The sequence below is a fragment of the Schistocerca gregaria genome, chromosome 4 (assembly GCF_023897955.1).
Source record: "Schistocerca gregaria isolate iqSchGreg1 chromosome 4, iqSchGreg1.2, whole genome shotgun sequence".
Lineage (NCBI taxonomy): Eukaryota > Metazoa > Arthropoda > Insecta > Orthoptera > Acrididae > Schistocerca > Schistocerca gregaria.
In genome coordinates this window covers 280,235,548-280,256,649 of record NC_064923.1, presented here as the reverse complement: position 1 = coordinate 280,256,649, position 21,102 = coordinate 280,235,548, and the positions used below count along the sequence as shown (strand labels likewise).

Below are 21,102 nucleotides of genomic sequence, written 5' to 3'. Positions count from 1 at the left end.
CACCAACTCTGCCAGAATCACCAGTTTAGTTATCCCGCGATTATTCTCCGGTTAGGCCTTGTTACATGTTCGTAAAATGCGTTTTTTGTGCTACTTCCAGAATAGACCTTAAAGCGGCTGCTAGCCGGAGGCTGTACAACTGGCCCTTGCTAGTATAGTGATCTGGCCAAAAATTTTCTGTCAAAATTTTATTTTCTTGGATACACCGTGAAGATAATATGTAATTTTTCTTACCTATTATTCCTGTTAGTCGTTTATTCGCACTCTGGTAGTCTGAATCTATGGATTTCGTTGGCAACCATAACAACGTTCGTCATTCACAAACCCAATCAACCACATAATCAGACAGTGGTTGGCTTTCTTTCATTCGGCTATACTCTGCTCAGCTCGTATGGCCCCTTTTGTCTGCAGAAAAGTTTATTTCTAGATGTGATGTGGATTCCACTGACAGAGACATCACGTACACTATGCACGCAATCACAAATCAACTTACGATTCATTCAGAAATCAACTTAGAATGTGTTCAACAATGTTTAAAAGCCAACAGGGACACATTTCAAAGTCATACAAATAATCGATAGAGACCAACGTGCGCTGGATGCTAGGCACTTTGTAAAACAAGGTTTTTTCCTCAAGAATATTAATTTGAGCCCCCACCCCCATCCTAGATCCAGGGCTGCTGCACAATTTGGTAGCTTTGGCAGCTTGGGCGTGCCAGTAAAATTTTTCTTGGCATCACTAAGCTCTTTTTTTTTGCTGCGACTGCTTACACACCCGGCAGCCAAGTTTCTGTAGCCAGAAGTGGAAGAAGATATTACCCAACTGTGCACGCGCATGATTCCACTCTTAACTGCTAAAACAAATCTAATATTAACAGTTGTTACGTCATGCTCATCGGAGGCAATTTGTTGTTACGAAGCATTGCCTAGTCTTCCTAAGGCCTTTGACACATTTTGCTCTTGGCAGATGCTTGTACGAGCGCTGTGTTTTGTTGCTGTATATGGCGCATTTCCTTTGCAATTTAAGTTTTATTTTAGTTTTTCTCTTGTTCATGTTTTATTGCTGCAGTAGCAGGATACAGTAATAGCCTTTGTTAGAGTATTATTGGTTCTTAGCAGTGAAAATTACAAAAATTTAACTGAGAACAAAAACAAAGTAAAATTCCTGGCATTCAAAAAAATTCCCAGGTTTTTCCCGGTTTTCTCCCGGATGAGAAAATTCCCGGGTTTTTCCCGGATCTCCCAGTTGTCCATGGTCATAGACACCCTGATCAATCATCATTTTGCAAATTTTAAATACAGTCTCTCCTTGTACAGAAACGATTGACTGAACAAACTGATTTACACATAATTACTAACTCTTGTCCAACATTAATTACTTATTCTTACCATTACTTGCTCTACATCATCCTTGGGACCAGGATTGATCATCTTTTCTTTATTCCTTTCAAGTTCAATAACACATGCATTTAACACATTTTCAACGTGTGGAAATGTCAGTTCAACTCCAACATGAACCATCTGCGAAAACACCTGTAAACAAATATTAAATTTTATTTTTGTAGTGAGTCATAAATTAAAGAAACAGCAAATAGCTAAATAATAATAGTACCTTCAAAATTGCAAAAAGTTTTTAAAAATTGAACAAATAAGATTTGTTCAATGATCAGTATGTTATCTGGAAGGCTCTCCATTTTCTTTGCTACAGACTCGATCACTGCATATATTCAGTAAAAAGGCAGAACAAGGAATAGACATAAGAATTTCAGTCATTTATCCCCTATGAATACTTTACATCTCTTAGAAGTGAACACCTTTTGAAGCAAAAACATCCTTACCAACAATTAGCACCCTAATGAGAGTACAATAATTTACCAATAGTCTGTGAACCATCAGCTTTTATCAGCAATGACATTACTAAAGAACCTCCTACTTAGACAGATATTGCTGTAATGTACAAGCTATGAGAGAAGATTTGCTGTATCATGTCCAAATGAAAGTGACGGGATCAGTACAAAGAAGCTCCTGCTAACACCGAGAACATTAGCCTTGGATATGTATAGAGACTGCTTCAATGAAATATTCAATCATATTTTAGCTGCTCATTAAGATCTCCCTGCTGTAGCTCATTACATCCTAAGTGCAAGCTACAAATTTTATTTTTCTTATTTTGCTCTCTCACTGACCCCCCCCCCCCCCCCACACACAAACACACACAATTTTTACAGGTGTTTCAGTCTGTTTCTTTACACTTGTGCGAGATGCTCAACGTGTCATCCACATGGTAAGTACCTGCCTTTGATCAATCCCTTGTTAACATTTCTAGCCATTATTGTGCCAAAACTAACAAAAATAAAAGACATGTTTTGTACCACCAAACAGACAGCACACTGTGTACGAATACATTAAGAGAATGAATTTTTAAATGGAGCAGAATATAATGAGAAGCCATGCTGCTAATACAATGCAGACAGATTATGTAGTATGGCAGCAAATTTAAAATCAGGAAACAATGTTTGTTACTGAGGACAAGCAATAATTATTTTGCAACATAGTGTTCTCACAGTGATTCAGAGTTCACAATTTTTGCCATAATATAAACTAAATATATGTGACCGATTGTACAGCTGCATTAGAACTACACTGACCTGTGCAAATCTTAGTAGATCTTTGACAACTGACACTTTATTTAATTGACGAAGATGAAGAGCATGGAGCCACAATTCAATGCAGCGATCAAACCTAGCGTTATCTGCAAAGACTGCCCCACGAAAGATAACAGGATGAGGCACTTCAGGGTTATGAGTACCCAATATCCTCTCCCGAATTGCCAAGGATTCCATATGTAAAGCATTTTGGTTATTTTGAATGGCTTCCAGTTCTTCTAGTGTTTGACATTCCACCCAGTTTTCATAAGCTGGAACTGGTTTGCAGAGCTTCTTCTGCACAACATCATTTGGATCACTGTACCTGGAAAGTGGAACAGAAAAGAACGACTGTCAAATCACTTTTAACATACCATATGGCAGTACCAGAAAAAGGCAAATAAAACATAAATTCAAATATAAGGGGTGTCCAAAAGAAAACGTCTGAAACAACACTGTAGGTATAGCTGACATATTTACTCAGAAGTAATCACCAAAAGCCTGAGCACAACTTTCCCACTGCTTCATGAGCCAAAGGATTCCCTGTTCCCAGAGTTCTTGTGGCTATGACAGCAGCCAGTCCTCCACTATGTCCTTCAGTTTGTCATCTCCGTTGAAGCACTGCCCTTTGAGGTGTTTTTTTTTTAACAGATCAAACGCACAGAAATCACAGGGCAACATGTCTGAGCTGCAAGGTGGATGTGCTCAAGTTGCTCCCACTTGAACCTGGCCATTACATTTCGTGTGACCTTGGAGATGCGTGGATATACATTATCATGGAGCAGAATCACCACCCATATGAGCAGCCCTGGTCATTTGTTCTTATTGGACATGAGTAGGCTATGGAGCCCTCACAGTACATGCCACTGGTAGTGGTTTTTCCATCTCAAGGAATTCAATGAGTATCGGAACTCGAGGGGTGAAAAAGACGGTGAGCATCACCCGGCCTGCAGAGGGCACAGGTTTGAATTTTTTAGGGGGAGGCGATGACACATGCTTCCACTGCCTACATGTCCCACTATGTTATCCCAAAACAGCACATGCAAATTTCAACCAATTTGGTTGTTACAATGTTTCGTACCTTTTAATTTGAATACTCCGTAGAAGTCCCTAAAGTTTTAGTGCACGTGATACACTTTTGTTAATACAATTAGCCCACAATCAGCACCATCTTACATTCTTTCACAGGAAAAATAGCACAAAATGGTGTGAAACAAAAATAACATTCAGAAATATGTTACATTCACTGGGGCCTTTTGGGCTGCCCAGGCCTTATCTTTAGGTGATGGAACTTCACTTGGTTGCACTGGGAGTCACTGAGCACAGTGGCCCAGTGCTATTGCATTGCACTGCAATGTAGTTCAAATCTTCTGACCACAAGTCAGCTTAGTTTCTTCACAATTTGCCAAAACTGCTTAATGCAAATGGCAGGATAATACAAGTCAGGCTTTCAAGGCCAGTATTTGCACCACTGGAAAATTTTGTTTAGTGGCACTAGACCACTATCCAAGCCATATTTCCATGCATAACATTTTAACTTTCTAATGCTGGAGACATCATCAGAGTATATAAAGACTCAGACAGAAGTTTCAAACTTAAATGCGCAAGGTACACCAAACTGTTCAGTCATACCCATGCCATGGTCTGGTTGTGATGTCGTTAGACTCCTGTCTGGCATCACAGAATCATTCCAGAATATCTTATGGGGGCTTTTAGTGGGGAAGAGCTGGTATTGAAGAACAAGACAAAAAGAGGGAGGAGGAGGATCAAAATGTGCTCATTCACTGGCCATCAGCGCTCAATTTGAAGTGTAACTTGTCACTGAAGACAATTCTCTCCAATAATAAGATTCCAGGACAAAGAGGGGTTTGGAGACACTCTGGATAGCAATGGGACACCAAACTGACTGTTGCCTACCATACAGCCTGACAAGCAGGAGTGATGGTCTGGGTGCCATTTCTTTTCATGGCAGAAGGGTCCTGCTTGGTTGTCTGCAACACCCTTATGGCACAGCAATGTGTCAACAATACTCTACACCCAGTTTTGTTGACCTCCATGGCAAGCCATCCTGGGCTTATAGTTCAGAAAGATAATGCCTTCCTGCACACGCTGAGAATTTCTACTACTTGTCTTCATGCTTGCCAAACCCTACCTTGACCAGCAAGGCCACCAGATCCTTCCCCAACTGAGAATATTTGGAGCATTATGAGCAGCAAACTTCGGATCTTGACAATCTATCATGCCAATTGGACAGAATGTGGAATAATGTTGCTATCCCCCAGGAGGACATCCAACAACTAAATCAATGCCATGCCAAGTAACTGCTTGCATAAAAACCAGAGGTGAACCAATGCGTTATTTACTTGCCGAATTTGAGAAACTCTTTTTCTTGAATAAATCATCAATTTTTTTCTGAAATTGTAATCATTCTTTGTCTGAACATGTACATCACACCTACAAAAATCTGATCCATTCAGATAATTCCTTCATGGTGCACAAGTTGGCACAGTGGGCAAACTTGCCATGGGGAATGCAAGCTATGAGTAGTATGGGGACTTTCCTTTCCCTTCACGCCAAATGTTGCTGCCAATCGCTGAGTGTTCAGTCATTAGGCGCCGACACCCATCACATGCTGAGTTTATCTCCATGCAACTCCCTATGTGGTTTTGAACTTTTTGCTTCCCATAGATTGATTTGCATAGTAAGTTTTCAATTCCTCTCATAGGCTTCTATTCCCCAGTTGTTATGGAGCCATTGTCGGCCCATGAACTACTTGTGCAGAAAATGTAGTGTTGCAATGTTATCACACTGGAGCAGATACTAAAATGGTGAAAAGAGATGTTGTTATGCTTGTGACACCCCTATTTTTTATTTCCATTTTCCTAGTGTTCATTTTGGGCTGCCATGGCATTTCTGCAAAGCTGGCAGAAACAGTTTCACCTACAGAAAGAACAGCTGAGGCAGCAGCAGCAGCAGCAGCAGCAGCAGCAAGAGGAGTAGGTGCAGGCACTGATGAACCAGAATGCGGATTAGCTTTCTGTCCTTGCTCTGCTGATCACAGGCCAGACAGCCCTTGTGCTGTTTCCATCCCGGCACCCGTCGCCCATGATGCCATTTGCTAGTTTCAAAGAGTCCACAAAAAGATGGAGAATTAGTTTTAGACTGAACACCTTCTGTTTTTGACTTCCGGATGGTTGACAAAGAGCAATTAGTGCCTGAATCCACTTGTTTACAAATCTTGAGACACCTCTTTCTCTTAAGCCATTGGCGGTACCTAAATTTTGTCATCCCCACAGCATTCCCTTCTCCATGCACGACAAGGTAAAAGGCAAGTTATAGCATTGGCAGGATATAGGCATTACATCTGTTGGTGGTGAGTCAGAAGCCCAAAAGCCTCATGCGCCTACATCTACATCTACATCTACATCTACACGACTACTCTGCAATTCACATTTAAGTGCTTGGCAGAGGGTTCATCGAACCACAATCATACTATCTCTCTACTATTCCACTCCCGAACAGCGAGCGGGAAAAACGAACACCTAAGCCTTTCTGTTCGAGCTCTGATTTCTCGTATTTTATTTTGATGGTCATTTCTACCTATGTAGGTTGGGCCCAACAAAATATTTTCGCATTTGGAAGAGAAAGTTGGTGACTGAAATTTCGTAAAAAGGTCTCGCCGCGACGAAAAACGTCTATGCTGTAATGACTTCCATCCCAACTCGTGTATCATATCTGCCACACTCTCTCCCCTATAACGTGATAATACAAAACGAGCTGCCTTTTTTGCACCCTTTCGATGTCCTCCGTCAATCCCACCTGGTAAGGATCCCACACCGCGCAGCAACATTCTAACAGAGGACGAACGAGTGTAGTGTAAGCTGTCTTTGTGACCATTTTAAACAAATGATCAATGCACAATGTTTTGTGGATTTGTATCCATTTACATGGACAGCGGTGATGTTGGTGAGGTTGTCGGGAGGGTGTGGAGCAGCAGCATCAGCAATTTTTCACACATCAACTTGCACGATGTCTACCGGCATTTGCCACTGGATACAGTTATTGGGATTTTCTTGGACCTTAACCAGCCATTGGGCTTTACCAGTTAAATTGCTTGCTTTTGGCGACCTTGTCTGCACCAGGCATTTACAAACTGGGAGCAACTGATTCAGGATGTTCCCTGTTGCATCAATTACCTTTATGACATGTGGTAATGGGCCCTACAAGAGAGTACGAGAGGTACATTTACAAAACCTGCAGTCAGTCTTCCAACACCTCCTGGAGAATGGCCTTCACTGCAAGTTGGAAAAGTTTAGCTTTTTCCTCCCCAAAGCTGCATTTTTTTGGAGACCACATCAAAGTCATCTTCAACCTCCTAATGTCCATGAACCTGAACATGCTCCAGTCGTTTGTTTGGTAAGATTTCACATAATGGTTAGCTCATTCCCCAGGCGCATACATTTCCCATCCTCTTAACCAGCTTCACCAAAAGGGCATTAAATTTTGTGAACAGGCTTTTCAGTCTCAAGCAGTGTGTGTGTGTGCTGTGCTCCCTGCCTGACTTCTTTTTATGTCAGGTAAACCTTTAACCCTGGCCTGTGCACATTACAGTAAGCCATCAGTGTAGTGCTGTCCCATCGGAACCCAGATGGCATCGAACAGCCCACAATACATGCATCGAAGACACTTTCAGGTGGAAAAGGCAGCACTAGCTATTACTTAAAGAGCATAGTTTCTTCTCATCACCAACCACAAGCCGCCGGTTATCTTATTTTGGTCTTCATTCTAAGCTGTCTAACAGGACTGTCTACCAAATGCAGACACAGACCCTCCTTCTCAGCAACTATTGCTATGGCATTCATTACCACACCTCTGCCCAGCATGATGTGCTATCACAGTTACCGAGGGCAACCGATACAGAATTTGATCAGCAGGAAACTTTCACATTCACTTTGGATGATGCCTTGCAGCAAATCATGTCAGACTTTCCATTGGCAGCCTAGATGCACTAGTTGAGTTTTCTCCTTTGGCAGTCCCAGTTCACCCTCAGGACAGGGTGCACATCAATTTTGCAGGACTGATTTGGACAGTGTGCAGCTGTTGTTGGTCAGTACATTGTTGAATGCCCTGAACATAGCCAAGCTGTTCTCCATGTAGTAGGCTGCCCCATGGAAGTTATTTTTGACACTGAGCGACCCCCAGGATCCTGTGTTCGATAATGGTAGGCGATTTGTGTCATGAGAGTTTGAAGACTTTTGAATTCATAACATTACTCAGCCCCATTTCACCTGCCTTCTACTCTGGAGGTGGAATGCTTTGTACATGTATTTAAGGCCCAAATGAAGCGGTCTGTGTCTGCCTCTTTCAGTGATGTGTTGTTAAGCTTTCTGACTACACACCACGTGACATCAGTTAACAGGTTCAGCGGAATGTTTGAGTGGGAGCCAGCCGCAGAGTGTTCTCCACTGTGGCCCACCACTTTTCCTCTTGTGGCTGCCATTTGTGCCCAGTTCTTTGGCTGGTGGCTGGGTTGGCTGTCAGGTGTCGTGGTTGGCTACAAGGGTCAGCAGTTGTTTGTGATAGATGTTAGTAGGGAGCAGGAGATCCATTATACAACTCAGCTGCATCTGTACCCTGTTGGGGCATCACCATACAGTCTTCTTCTGGTCAGTTCGGTGGCAGGGATGATCACGTCATCAGTCCAGGGTGGGCTCCTGCTTGCGGCAATGTGTCTCTCCATTGCCACACCCTCCACATTCCTCCCTGCATCTGCAGCTTCGGGCCCCATTGAGGCTCCCACCTGCTCCTGTTGATGTGGAAACCACAGATTTTGATCTACTCTCCACCTCCCCTGCCCTGCCCTGCCCCCCCCCCCCCCCCCCCCGTGCCAATGTAGTTGGCTTTGCCTCAACTGCTACTGGTGGACTCCTCGTTGCCTCAGCCTCCGTCTCCTTAGCAGAGTCTGTGGCATCGGCGTTGCCTCAGCCTCCGTCTCCTTGGCAGAGTCTGTGGCATCGGCATTGCCTCCTTCGGTTGTTGGCCTGCTGAGGGGTTCTCTGTTGGCCTCATTGGTTCTACACCAGAGGCTGAGACCCAAGACTGGCCATTTTCTACCCTAGTTGACCTTTTCAGAGAGGGAGGGATTCAGTACCCTGCAACATCGCAATGGGTTCACTCCCATGGGGCTTTATGTTTTGCGTTTTTGCTACTTGGCATTCTCACACTTCCCAATAATTTGAGTAGCAAACAAATTCACTCAACTGTTATGGGTTTGTTGCTTCTTGAATAGCTCAATTTGTTTGTGTGCTTGCATCATTTTGTCTATAACCTAATTTTATACGTGTCTGGTGATCTTATGCTAACTCCCCCATATGGTCACACAATTATGATTTATCAATGAACAGACAGACATTGGCTCTCGTTGTCAATGGTGGGAGGGTGAAGTAATGATGCTCCAGATGCGTGTTGGATGAGAATGATGAAATAATCTACCTCCTAAACTTAACAAATCACACGACTTATTCTGACTGTACCATCACTAACTGTCACTGGAATACCGCAGCTTACGTTTTAACAATAGAATCTGGATCAAACACCTTGCTCAAACGGAGAACGTGTCTAACATACTAACAGGGCAACTTTATCTGTAAACAAGCAAGAAAGTAACAACAACATAATGCTTTGAGTTGAAGAAGGGTACTGACAGGACAGTTCATTGTTCATCTTCAACTGCTGCACAGTGGTAGCAAGTACTGGTATCATTTCTGTTGGTGATAGCAGTGTCACTTTATCTATTGATCTAACCTAAAAGCAACCTGAAATGATAATTCATTAGGAAAATCTTCTTATAAAAGAGCCTCTAATGATGTAACTTATAATGGTATCTCTCTCTATTTTATGATCTTGATGATGTTTAGCAGCATGGTGGACACTAATTTTAATGATTATCACAAACCACTTCAGCTGTATTATTACACATTCCTTGTACAAAACTATGTGTTACAGTTGGGGCGATTTTCATTAATCATTAATCTTTATTTTATGGCTGAATCTTATGGTTGAAACAACAAAACATAACAGTAACTAGATGAACTAAAAGTACAGTGCTAGTTGTTGGCTCTGACCCATGACTGACTGTGGTGAGTTTTGTGATATCATGGTTATGCTGCTTATCTGAAATGGATTATGTCTGAAGAGAGCTTTTTGAAGTATGTGGTGGCACACACTCTTGTTGAATGTTGATGTTTTGGAATTGTTTCTGAATGATGCTAGTGAGTGATTGGATGGTAGTGTGCCATTTGCTTGGATTTGTAATTGAACTGTGTTTGGAGAGGTCGGTAGTTGTTGGTTACAGATTTGTATTCAGAGGAACACTGTGCTTTGCTAGAAACCTCGTAACAGATAACGCGGTATGAGCCACTTCATTGTCTTTAAGCAGAACCCATGACTTGTTCATCCACAATTCAGGCTTTTTCCCTTATTTTTATATGGAGTTGAGCAAGAACCTTAAGGTAATAATGTTGATTAATAGTCGGAGCTTCAAGAACCCAGTGAAGACACAAAATTCCATGGAAAAGAATCTTGATTTGCTCATTTGAACTTTTTTCACTCTCACTGAGGTTGAGTCCTTCCAGTGATAGGTTTGGTGCTTAGTTTCTGGATAATAAGTGAAAAACCAAGATTTGTCACATTACCACTGTTTCCCAGACATCAGGATCATTTTCATTGGTTCACATTCTTATGAGCTTTTTTTTTTTGTTCAATCGTGATAATTTTCAACACCAGTTTCACACACACTTTTCTCACATTAAGTTGGTTATGTAAATTTGCTTTGAGCATTCCTTGTCAATTTCTAAATTTTCAGCAATCAATCGAAAGCTCAACTGATTGATTTTTATTCATTGCTGATGTTGGAGGGCATCCTGGGTGAGTCACCTTCAATGTCTTCTCAGCCACCTTGGGAACGCCTAAACCATTCAATAATTTGTGTATGTGATAAACAGTCTTCACAACACACGTTTTTTAGTAAAAGATAGGTTTCAGTAAAAGTTTTTCTAAGTAATGCGAAATTTCACAACAATTCATTGCTCTATTGTTACAACTACTATTTTTATCGCAAAACATAGTAACAGTTCTTACACAAACCAAGGCCATGACCACTGATTTGTCTACAGACACCAGAGTTGCACCATGGACTGCATCTGAGCTATATAGGTCAAGAATAATTTCATATGGAAGTACCAGAATCTCGCAAATTTGTTTGAATATTGGTATCTAAGAATTCACTTTCTCTATTTATATTTACTTGGATTTTGTGGGATTGTGAGGACTTTGCTGGCTGGATTTTTGCATAAGTTTTCGGTTTGATATGTATTTTGTGTTAGTAATGTTGTGTATTTCATATTTCCCTGCCCCGAATGCCCTAATTCCCACAGTTGTCCAGTTGGTTTGATGCGATTTTTTTAAAATTAATTGTAGTCTGCATTATTTTCATTTGTTCATGTCTCTAATGTGTGACATCATTGTAGGTATAATGTAAGAGGTCTGTTCAAAAAAATTCCGGAGCTTTGTCCACAAAATTTTTCCTACTGTTACCTTTTACTTGTGCATGCTCTCCTTTGAAATACTCTCCTCCTCAACTGATACACTGCTCCCAATGCTGTTTCCACTTCTGGAAGCAATCCTGGTATGCCTCTTGCTAGATCGTGTGAAGTGCCATCTGTGAATTTTCTTTTATTTTGTCTGTCATTGCATACCTTCATCCTTTCAATGGGGTATTCAACTTTGGATATAAAAAAAAAGTCCGCAGGGGCCAGGTCTGGCGAGTGAGGAGGATGAGGCTGCACAGCGATTTTGTTTTTTGTGCAACAGTTGTGCACTAACAAGGATGTATACATGGGTCCATTATTGTGATTCGAAACAGTGAATTGTCTCACCACATTTCACTCCATTACCTTCTCATATTTTGTCGCTGGTATTGCAACACATCCCGATAATACCATCAATTAACAGATTTTCCCTATGGTGTGAATTCATGATGAACTAATCCTTCAAAGTCAAAGAAAACTATCAGCTTGACCTGATCTGATGAGCTTTCCTTGGTCTTGGAGAACCTTTCATGACCCAATGTGTAGACTGAACTTAAGACTTAACATTATAACCGTAGACCCACATCTCATCACTCGCTATGACACTCTTAAGAAACATCTCATTCTCATTTGCACGACCCAAAAGATCTTCACAGATTGTAAGGTGAAGATCTTTCCAAAATTGACTCACAAGCTGTGGGATGAACTTGGCGGCAACACAATGCATTCCAAGATGTTGTGTCAGGATTTCATGACACAACTGAAACGTTACATTCTTCTGCACTCTCTCGGACAGTCAGCCTGCGATTGGCACACATGACTTTGTCGATGTTTCTGACATGACCATCACAGGTAGACGTCAAAGAGCATCCTGAATGAGGGTCATCTGTAACTTCCATCCAACCACTTTTAAACAGTGTGAACCATTTGTAACACTGGTTATGACTTAAGCAGTCATCACCATAGGCTTCCTGCATGATTGTGTGTGCCTCTGTAAAAGTTTTCTTGAATTTCGTACAAAACTGAATGAAGACGCATTGCTCCTCTGGTTCTGCCATCTTGAAATTTGTCAATGGTGCAAGACAATGTTCTACTCACTCCAGCACTACACACTAACTAACAGACATACAACAATGAAACTTCTGGCAGTTACACATACACAGGCATGTGCAGGGATGCCAACTGCATTTCACTCCAATACACCACTGGCACGAATTTACAAATGTTCCGGAACTTTTGAACAAGGGTGAAATCGCAGTGGCCATCACCTTCATGCCAAACAAACACTTTTTGTCTTTAGTTTGTTGATTTTCCATGCCAGAGAACTGAGGAATGTTGTAAAACTTCTGAACCTATAAAAAATCTTCAAGACATTCATCCACTACTGGCTAACTTTACAAGTGTGGGTCCAAAATATTATGTGAATTTCATTAGAATTGCAAAATACAGTAGTAATGTGTGGAGAACATATATTCATGAAACAAACCACTCTTGAATGGCCATATAATGCAACAGATTCAAGGACTTACTGCACCCGAGCAAATCTATGTCAACTACCCATTTCTAAGAACTGAAATCCTCACTTTTACACAGGCTCGGTGCCAAATGGCCTGTTCCTAGCATAGCCACATACAAATCATTCCCTTGAATAAAATTACAGTGTGTTTGTACAAACCTCATTTCCATAGTATGATGTAAGTAGTAATAAGCTCGTTGAAGACAGTAATTATCTTTATCATTTGCAAATGAGGCCCCCAGCAGCTCTAATGCATCTATTTTCTCTTGTCGAGAAACTTCTGGCCTCGTAATGAGATATTCTACAACATCTGCTCTTGTTCTTTCAGCTGCAGCAATCAGTGGACTCATACCTGAAAGAGCAAAGTGCAACATTTTATATTGTGCAGTTATTCAAATACATATGGGATTTCAGAGTTATCCGTTATTATATATGCACCAATTTTAACTGAATAAAGATACAAAGGATTTCCACCCAATAAATTTTTTTACTAACATATTCTCAGCTTTCAGAAGTAGGAGTTCCCTCCCTGAAAATGGATATGGATGAAATGACTATATTTCCACAAGACAACTTTCCTGACATCTTTTGTTCACATGTATTAGTTTACTGCTGCATATTATTTGCATTTCTTTTTCCACATTTTCCTTTGGTAGAATGAAAATTAGCAAAATATGCATAATTTTTGCTCAATGACGGTTGGAAATTTATGGCAAATCAAACAAGTAATGCCACGATTCAAAACTAAGTTTCACCCACATAGAAATGTCTTCACTTTTTCACTGCCTATATGAATAAATTATTGGCCTCTGTACGACAAGCAACTGCATCATCACAGAAGAACAGAAAGCTAAAGCCAAATAATGAAACAATGGATGAAACTACTTTATCTTCAAAACAATGCAACTAAAGAATTCAAGAAAACTCTTGTATATAGATGTTATTCTTGTTAGTTGGTTGACTGGGAATGAGGCAAAGGGGACCAAACATCGAGGACATTGGTCCCATGATCTCAAGCGACAGAAAGTGAGCGAGGAGCAATACCAACAGCACAGTCGAGCTGATGGAAGAAGAAAATGGGAGGCAAAAGGAACAGTGGGGCGGCAGGAAGAGTAAAGAACAGGAGCAGGAGGGGGGGGGGGGGGGGGGGGCTGACAGCAGGAGGCGCCCCACCCTGCAGGCACTATGCATGATGAGGCGCCATCACCACCACTGACCCATATATTGCTCCTGCACTATATCGTAATCAGGTATTTAACTCTGAAAGAACAAACCACTTTTGGAAAGAAAACTGGAGGACGGACGTAACCATGTGATGGTCATCCACTAACACCTAGGAGGGCATATTGAGAGTGAAGGGCCAAAACATGCGGGGTAGTCCCATGTGGCCAGGAAAGGAACACAAAGGAAATCAACTGAACAAGTAGCATGGCCAAGGTCGGTGAGAAGGTCACACATGGTAGAGACCAAAGGATGATGGGAAAAACAACGAATGACAGCCTGAAGCCCACTTATCAAGTCTGTACATGACAACATTTGGGTGAAGAAAGACTGTTTAATAAAGAAGAGGGGCCAATAGATGGTCATCAGTTCCGCAGTAATCACCCCACATGTGGCAGACAGGATAGTGCTCCGTGTCAACAGAAGACATGAAGAGATATCCCATGTGATCAGCATATTTAAAGTACCATCCCAAAACTTGCATAAGAGGAGGCAGAACAAACAATGGAACACATCTGGAGCAATGGAGATTTCAAACTCCATAAGAGATCCATCCACATCCAGGACCAAGAAACTAACTGGCGGTGACAGGGAGGCGGGGAGGGGGAGGGGGGAGTTGAGGGAGGGGAGTTGTCAGGAGAGAATGTGCAGACCAAGACAAAATGGAAGATGGAAACTGCAGCAAAGAGAAGTGAGGCGCAGCCCAGCCAGTAAACCCAACCAAGGGTGGGCACTGTCCCAAAGATACAAAAAGAATAGAGTAGGAGCGGTCAGCACAGAAAGAACAGATATTGATGGTGGACCGGTGCAAGAGGTGCAGCGAGTAAGGGACAGCTGAGGCATAAACTTGACAACAAAAGTCCAGGCTAGAAAGAACCAGGGCCTGATAAAGGCAGAGAAGAGTCAAATGATCCATGCCCCAAGAGGTGTGGGCAAGAAAGTGAAAGACATCGAATTTACAGAAAAAACAGCCAAGCTTCAGAAGGCAGATATGGGCAATCAAGCAAACTTGTTGTCAGAAAGAAGACCCAAGAAACAGAATTGGGGGACTACGCTGGGCACTGGGCATTGAGCTAGTGCTCCAGATCAGGATGGACCATAGTATGACAACAGAAATGCACCAAAGATAACGATAGAATTCTATAGATAGCACACTAGAGCTGTCACTGAAGAGGGGCCACCTAGTGGTAACTAGCCCAGATACAGAAATTATCCACATGCAGAGCAGGGATGACCACTGATCCAATGGGGCCTTGTGGAATGCCATTCTAATGGGTCTCCAGAGAGCTGAGAATATTGTGATCCCAAACTAGGAATGGCACAGGAAATGGTGCATAAAATTGGGAGAGGGCCCCAAAGACCCCACTCATGGAGTGTAAGTACGGTGTGATGGCGCCCAGCCTTGTCACAAGACTTACGAAGATCAAAGGAAACTTCAACAAGATGGCGGTGCTGGGAAAAGGCCTGCTGGCCACAGGTTTCCAATTAAAGTAGATGTTTGACCAGAGACCATCCCTCCTGAAAGCCACACTGGTAAGGAGACAAGAGATCCTGAGATTCAAAGATGCAATTGAGCCAATGACCCACCATCTGTTCAAATAACTTGCAGGGTATGTTGGTAGAGCTAACTGCCCAGTAACTATTGAGGGATGATGGATGCTTACTGGGCTTTAGGACAAGAGGCACAATACTACCCGTCCATTGAGAGGGGAAACTATTGAGGAGATATTGTCATTGTGGATGGCTGAGGAGGTGAAGCAATTGGTTTTGGATAGAATGAGGACCAGTGACTGAACTGTGGGAAGAGGAGAAGGCCAGAAGTAGTTCCCATTTAATAAACGTTTTATAATATGATTTTGTCTGAATAATTGTGAAACACAAGTTGGGAGCTTGGGCCTGATGAAGACGCCATCCCAAAATCGGTCACAAGGTGTTCCATAAAGACCAATGTACCCAAACAAAAAACATCCAATGTAGAAAAATGTAACACACAAAAACCCAGATTTGGCTTAATTTGCATGTCACATTATACAAGATTCTGAGATTTTCCTCACTTATCCCTGGTAAGCCTGATGTACTTAATTGCGTTTCTCTCCTTTACCTGACAAAGAAACTTCTGGTTTAATAAATTAGTTTCCACCCACGTCCCCAACTGTATATGGACCTGGCTCCACTACTACTTGTTAATCAGATATCTTTTCAATAAGAGCACATAATACAGGTACATTAGGAACATATGAATGTATCAGGTGATCAATGCTCTATACTATGCTGTGTGTTTCTGAATAGCATGGTTCCTATGCAATAGTTTAAGAGATCATTGTACAATAACAACAATACAGATGATATCTACAGAAATCACTTTGCATGTCAGTGGCATGTAGGTGGAAGAGGTAAACAAGTCATCCCCAGCTCTCTTATTCAACTGTCATCATGTTCACTGATGACCTATCAGTTACAGCAGCAATAGCTACCTTGGGTTTAATAATTTGTAGGGATATGCAATGGAATGATCACAAAGGCACAATCATAGATAAAAGCTTGTGGTACATACCAATCCTATAGTGTAACACTGTGGCAATCCACCCAAGAAAATTTCTCAGTTGAGTGGGATCAATATCAAATATGACTATCCAGGTATACTGAATCTACACAAAGAAGGGCAACACAAATTGTCACAGGTTGGTTTGATAGATGGGAGAGAGTGAGTGAGTGACATGACGAAAAACCTGAATCGGCAGGGAGAGTTTCACTTTTTACAAGCCTACAAAGGAAAAACCATCCATTTTAATTACTGTTCTGCTAAAATGAAAAGGTACTTTGTCTTTTATGGACATGTATTTAACACTTTTTCCTATGAGTCTTCGTGAGTATCAATGACAACACACAGCAATAATGAAAAATGCACAAATATCTTATGCAAAAAATAAGCTTACAAATGTACCATTTTCATTTTTTGTTATAAGTGCACCATAGTCCAGCAGCTCCTTGACAATTGCAACATGTCCACACTCAGCGGCAAAATGTAAAGCTGTAGCTCCACAGTGTGCCTTTTCATCTGGGTTAGCACCTTTTTCCAACAAAAAGCTCACTACATCCAGATGACCTTTATAGGCAGCAATCATTAAGCAGGTATTATTATACTTATTTGCTATGTGAATATCAGCATTGTGCTCTGTTAAATACTTCACAATATCCAGCCGACCATCAAAACATGCTGCACGCAATGGAGTTGAATTTGTTCTAGTAGGATGATTAACATTAGCACCTGATTTAACCAATGTTTTGACAACATTTAGATGGCCGGCTCCTGGAAAACAAGAAGTAAACATAGAAACAACGAGAAATGAAACTGTTCTATCATTTTATTTTCACTGTTTGTCAAACAATACCTGCTGCACACCACAATGCACTGGCACCTTCTATAACATAGCCATCAAACTTCACAGTTCCCTCTTGCTCTATGTCAGGTTGGCATTTGGAAAGCAGCATCTTGACTAACCTGTCATGTCCATGTCTCGCTGCTACAATAAGAGGTGTACATTTCTGTCCATCTTCCTCTATCACCTGCTACAATTACAATAAGCCTATCATTAGGCAATTTTCAAATATTATGCAGTTAACTTTAGTAATGTCATATTAAAAATAATTAGAATGTATCATTAACTTTTAAAACAGAAATAATAACAACAATGAAAATAATAATAATTAATAGTAAGCATTTAGTTCTTAACAATGATGTGGGAAGGGAAATGTGTCAATTAATTACGTATCCATAGGGACCATCCTGGCATTTGCCTGAAATGATTTGGGAATATATCTATATAGTTGAGTAAGTTAGTTTCAATACCCTTAACATAGCTTCTTTTTATTGATTTACGAACACTACCTCAAACTCTTCCAAATGACAAGAACTATGTCTTAGTATTTACCATGCGTTCCACGACATGATAGTAAATGAAATGCTACATAAACTTTACAAAGAGCTGTCAGGGAACTCTAAATGCGATGGTACAGCTGAATTGTGAACGTGGTGGGTGATAAGTGATCAGTTTTCATTACTGAAAGTAATAACACATTTGCTCTTAATCATTCAGGCATAGGTGCTGGCAACATCTGCACCTGTGTGGCCCATCGTAGACTTGAGCCCAATAAGCTATTTTCTGCTATACTGTATCAGTTGTATGTCACTTTCGTAACTAGAAAAACTTGGCTTTAACCATTGTCTCAGAACAACTGTATCCTGCTGAAATATTTTCAATAAATTAGTGACATGTATCACCACTCAAAACGTTCAAGACTGTTTTAAACAAATGTACAGGTGTGTCATGTGAACTGTGGCCATACTTTAAAGTTATGCTTCGGCACTATTTAAACATTAATAATGCAATATCCTATCCTTAAAAAGCAAATAAGACAGGGTTCATTTCTGAGGCAAGGAACATCAGTTTAGAAAAAACAAATAACTTTTTATATTGTTTTCATATTACTACACTCAATCTAGCTCAGTGCAACATGTTAATGCCACCAAAGAAAAATAAATTTTAGGCCTATATAGCAATGAGCAGTAGAAAAACTGCTTCTGTGACTTGCTGGCAGTGATCTAGACTTTAGCAACTAAGTGCAGTCACTATTTGGGAAGCTAATATATGCAACGAGTTAGTCTGAGCAATGAATTATCAGTTTTCTCCAAAAATTCCCAATAGGAAAAAAGTAAAGTTCCAAGCACACACATACAATACAATTCTTTTCAATAATCTTTCATAATGTACCCTGCAGGTGGAGAAGAAGAGGTGATCAAGTGTCACAAAGAATTCTGCTCTGTCTAGTCCACTGTCTTTAGGTAATTACACTATTTCTTTCCAGTCATCTATTATGAGATCTTGAATGATATATGGCAATGCTACTTCTGCATTTTCATTAAAAAAATGTTTGTATGTCAATATTTCCTTACATGACAACAGTTCTTACTGTGCGACTATACAGGCAACCGGTTCAGCTTGGGATACATATTTTATCTACACTGTTAACAAGTTTCTTTCCAATGACAAAGGCCTGTTAAATTTTTAATGTAGTTCCTGGCAGACTGACAAGTATGTCACAAGCAGTGTTGCCTATGCTGAGTCACCCTGTCGTGAGGGAACGTGAGCCCAGCTCGGTACTTTAACAATGCACATGTTCTTTTGTTACAGCATTTGCTAATTTATAGTATCTGTAGTACAAAATGGCTCTGAAGGCTCACCGATGTGGCTAACAGTATGGTACAGACACACCAATGTACATAATCCTCTCATTAACCCTTCTTACAGTCACCTCTTTCTATTGTTTACATTATTTGTGTATGTTTGGTACTCCGCGTACCATCAAAATCAAATTCTACCATGAACACCAAGCTTGTTCACTGTATTTTAATTTTTATCGTAGGCAGGTGCAGTTTGAATCTATTACCGACAAACAATTATTAATTAAAATATTCTTAAAGACAATCAGGTATGGTTTTATAGTGTGAATCTTCGGGAGTACTTACTTGATTAAGTAGTTCTTGTACTTCTGCTGGGGTTTTCTCTGATAAAATTGCGCACAGAAGGACAGCACACCCATCACGAGCAGCGAAATAAACCTTATTTTTTAGAGTCTCTGACACTTCACTCATTTTATAAAAACGTTCTAATTTGAGTCCAAAGACACGCAATAGATTTATGCATCATACATTAAGCAGGTTTACGTATAGAACAATTTCTCCGCAAATGCTGCGGCTCCTTAGACACATGAATAACTTTCTCACGAAAACTATCACCAAGGGTATGATTTTCAAAAAAGTGGGAAAGGATGCTTCGTGTATAGGAACCCCGCAATGCACCACACGCACTCGTCCACTTCTCAACACTGCTGAACCACAACTGCTTTCTGCGAACTTCTGCTTTTTGTGCGCAAAATAGTCAGCTGAGTCACTGCCTTCTATGTAGAAGAGTCACAGGACAAAATTAAATTCCAATCTGATTGTCAACACCAGAAAGAAAACAATTACGCTTTATCGCTAGTTCTGGTGTAATAAACCAAAGTTTACTACAGACAGACTCGCATGCAGTGTTTTTAAGCACAGAAAAATCGTTTTAAGTTTGCTACGCCATCCTTGGATCTTTGATTTACTCATGCGGATATCGATCTAATTCGTGAACAACTACACGTGCGAATTACGAAAGGTAGGTAATACATGTGAGATATTACAGGCGACGCGTAAGTCTTGCTGTATATTTACTTACCTCAACCTGCAAGTCAACCAAAGCAAGAGCAGCGTGACCAAACAAGAACGAACGAAAAATCATTAATAACAATAACGGCAAGAAGTATGGACTTTATACTCCTTGTAGAAGACAGGACTGTCCCGAATGTAATAGGCGTTCACAAACTGTAAATATGTATGTGCAACTAGAGCAATATACGGCACGTGTGTGATACAAGAGCTCTTATTTGACAGCGGAAATAATGATTTCTTTCATGAAGAGTGAATTTTGAAACGGACTGATCATCTGCGAAAAACCTCGCAAGTTACATTTTTTTCCATTTCTGGAAATTTAAGCATTAATTTAACGGGTATAAACTTAACATGTTCTGAGGCATCAAGAGATCACCAATTTAGTATTGGAGGGCAGCGTGGAGGGTAAAAATCGTAGAGGGAGACCAAGAGATGAAGACACTAAGCAGATTCACAAGGTACTGGGAGATGAAGCTCACACAGGATAGAGTAGCATGGAGAGCTGCATCAAACCAGTCTCAGGACTGAAGACCACAACAACAACAAACTTAACTAGAATGATAAATGTTGCAGGGTGATTCTGGTGTGGATCTTTTTGAAGATTAGGTCTGCCCTAGAATATAAGGCGCGGATCACTGTAAGCAGTTTTTATTTATAGTAAACAGAACTAGAACGTCTGCTTAGCAAATACTGGAAACTTGTGCTCAGTGTATCCGCACCATTCCTTGTATATATCTGAATGTTAATGAAAACCCATTTATAATCTACATACTTTCCTAATTCTATCGTTTATTATTTTGTGCAACTGTCAGAAAGAAATATAGCCTGTTTAGGCATATGTATGAAAACAGTCTTCATTCTCACTTATTATTTCTGT

General features: G+C 40.8%; 1 protein-coding gene across 1 annotated transcript in view; it reads right to left on the bottom strand.

Annotated features, from left to right (window-relative positions):
- LOC126365863 (protein fem-1 homolog B-like) overlaps nucleotides 1–20,222 on the bottom strand; it is a 51,159-nt gene extending 30,937 nt beyond the window's left edge. The window contains exons 1-6 of the mRNA XM_050008532.1: nucleotides 19,497–20,222; nucleotides 17,362–17,539; nucleotides 16,914–17,279; nucleotides 12,908–13,100; nucleotides 2,648–2,969; nucleotides 1,389–1,532 (exon numbers count right to left, since the gene is read on the bottom strand). Of these exons, the coding sequence (XP_049864489.1) occupies nucleotides 1,389–1,532; nucleotides 2,648–2,969; nucleotides 12,908–13,100; nucleotides 16,914–17,279; nucleotides 17,362–17,539; nucleotides 19,497–19,622 (1,329 nt within the window). The 5' untranslated portion in view covers nucleotides 19,623–20,222. The remainder of the gene's footprint in view (nucleotides 1–1,388; nucleotides 1,533–2,647; nucleotides 2,970–12,907; nucleotides 13,101–16,913; nucleotides 17,280–17,361; nucleotides 17,540–19,496) is intronic.
- Between the last annotated feature and the right edge of the window lie 880 nt (nucleotides 20,223–21,102).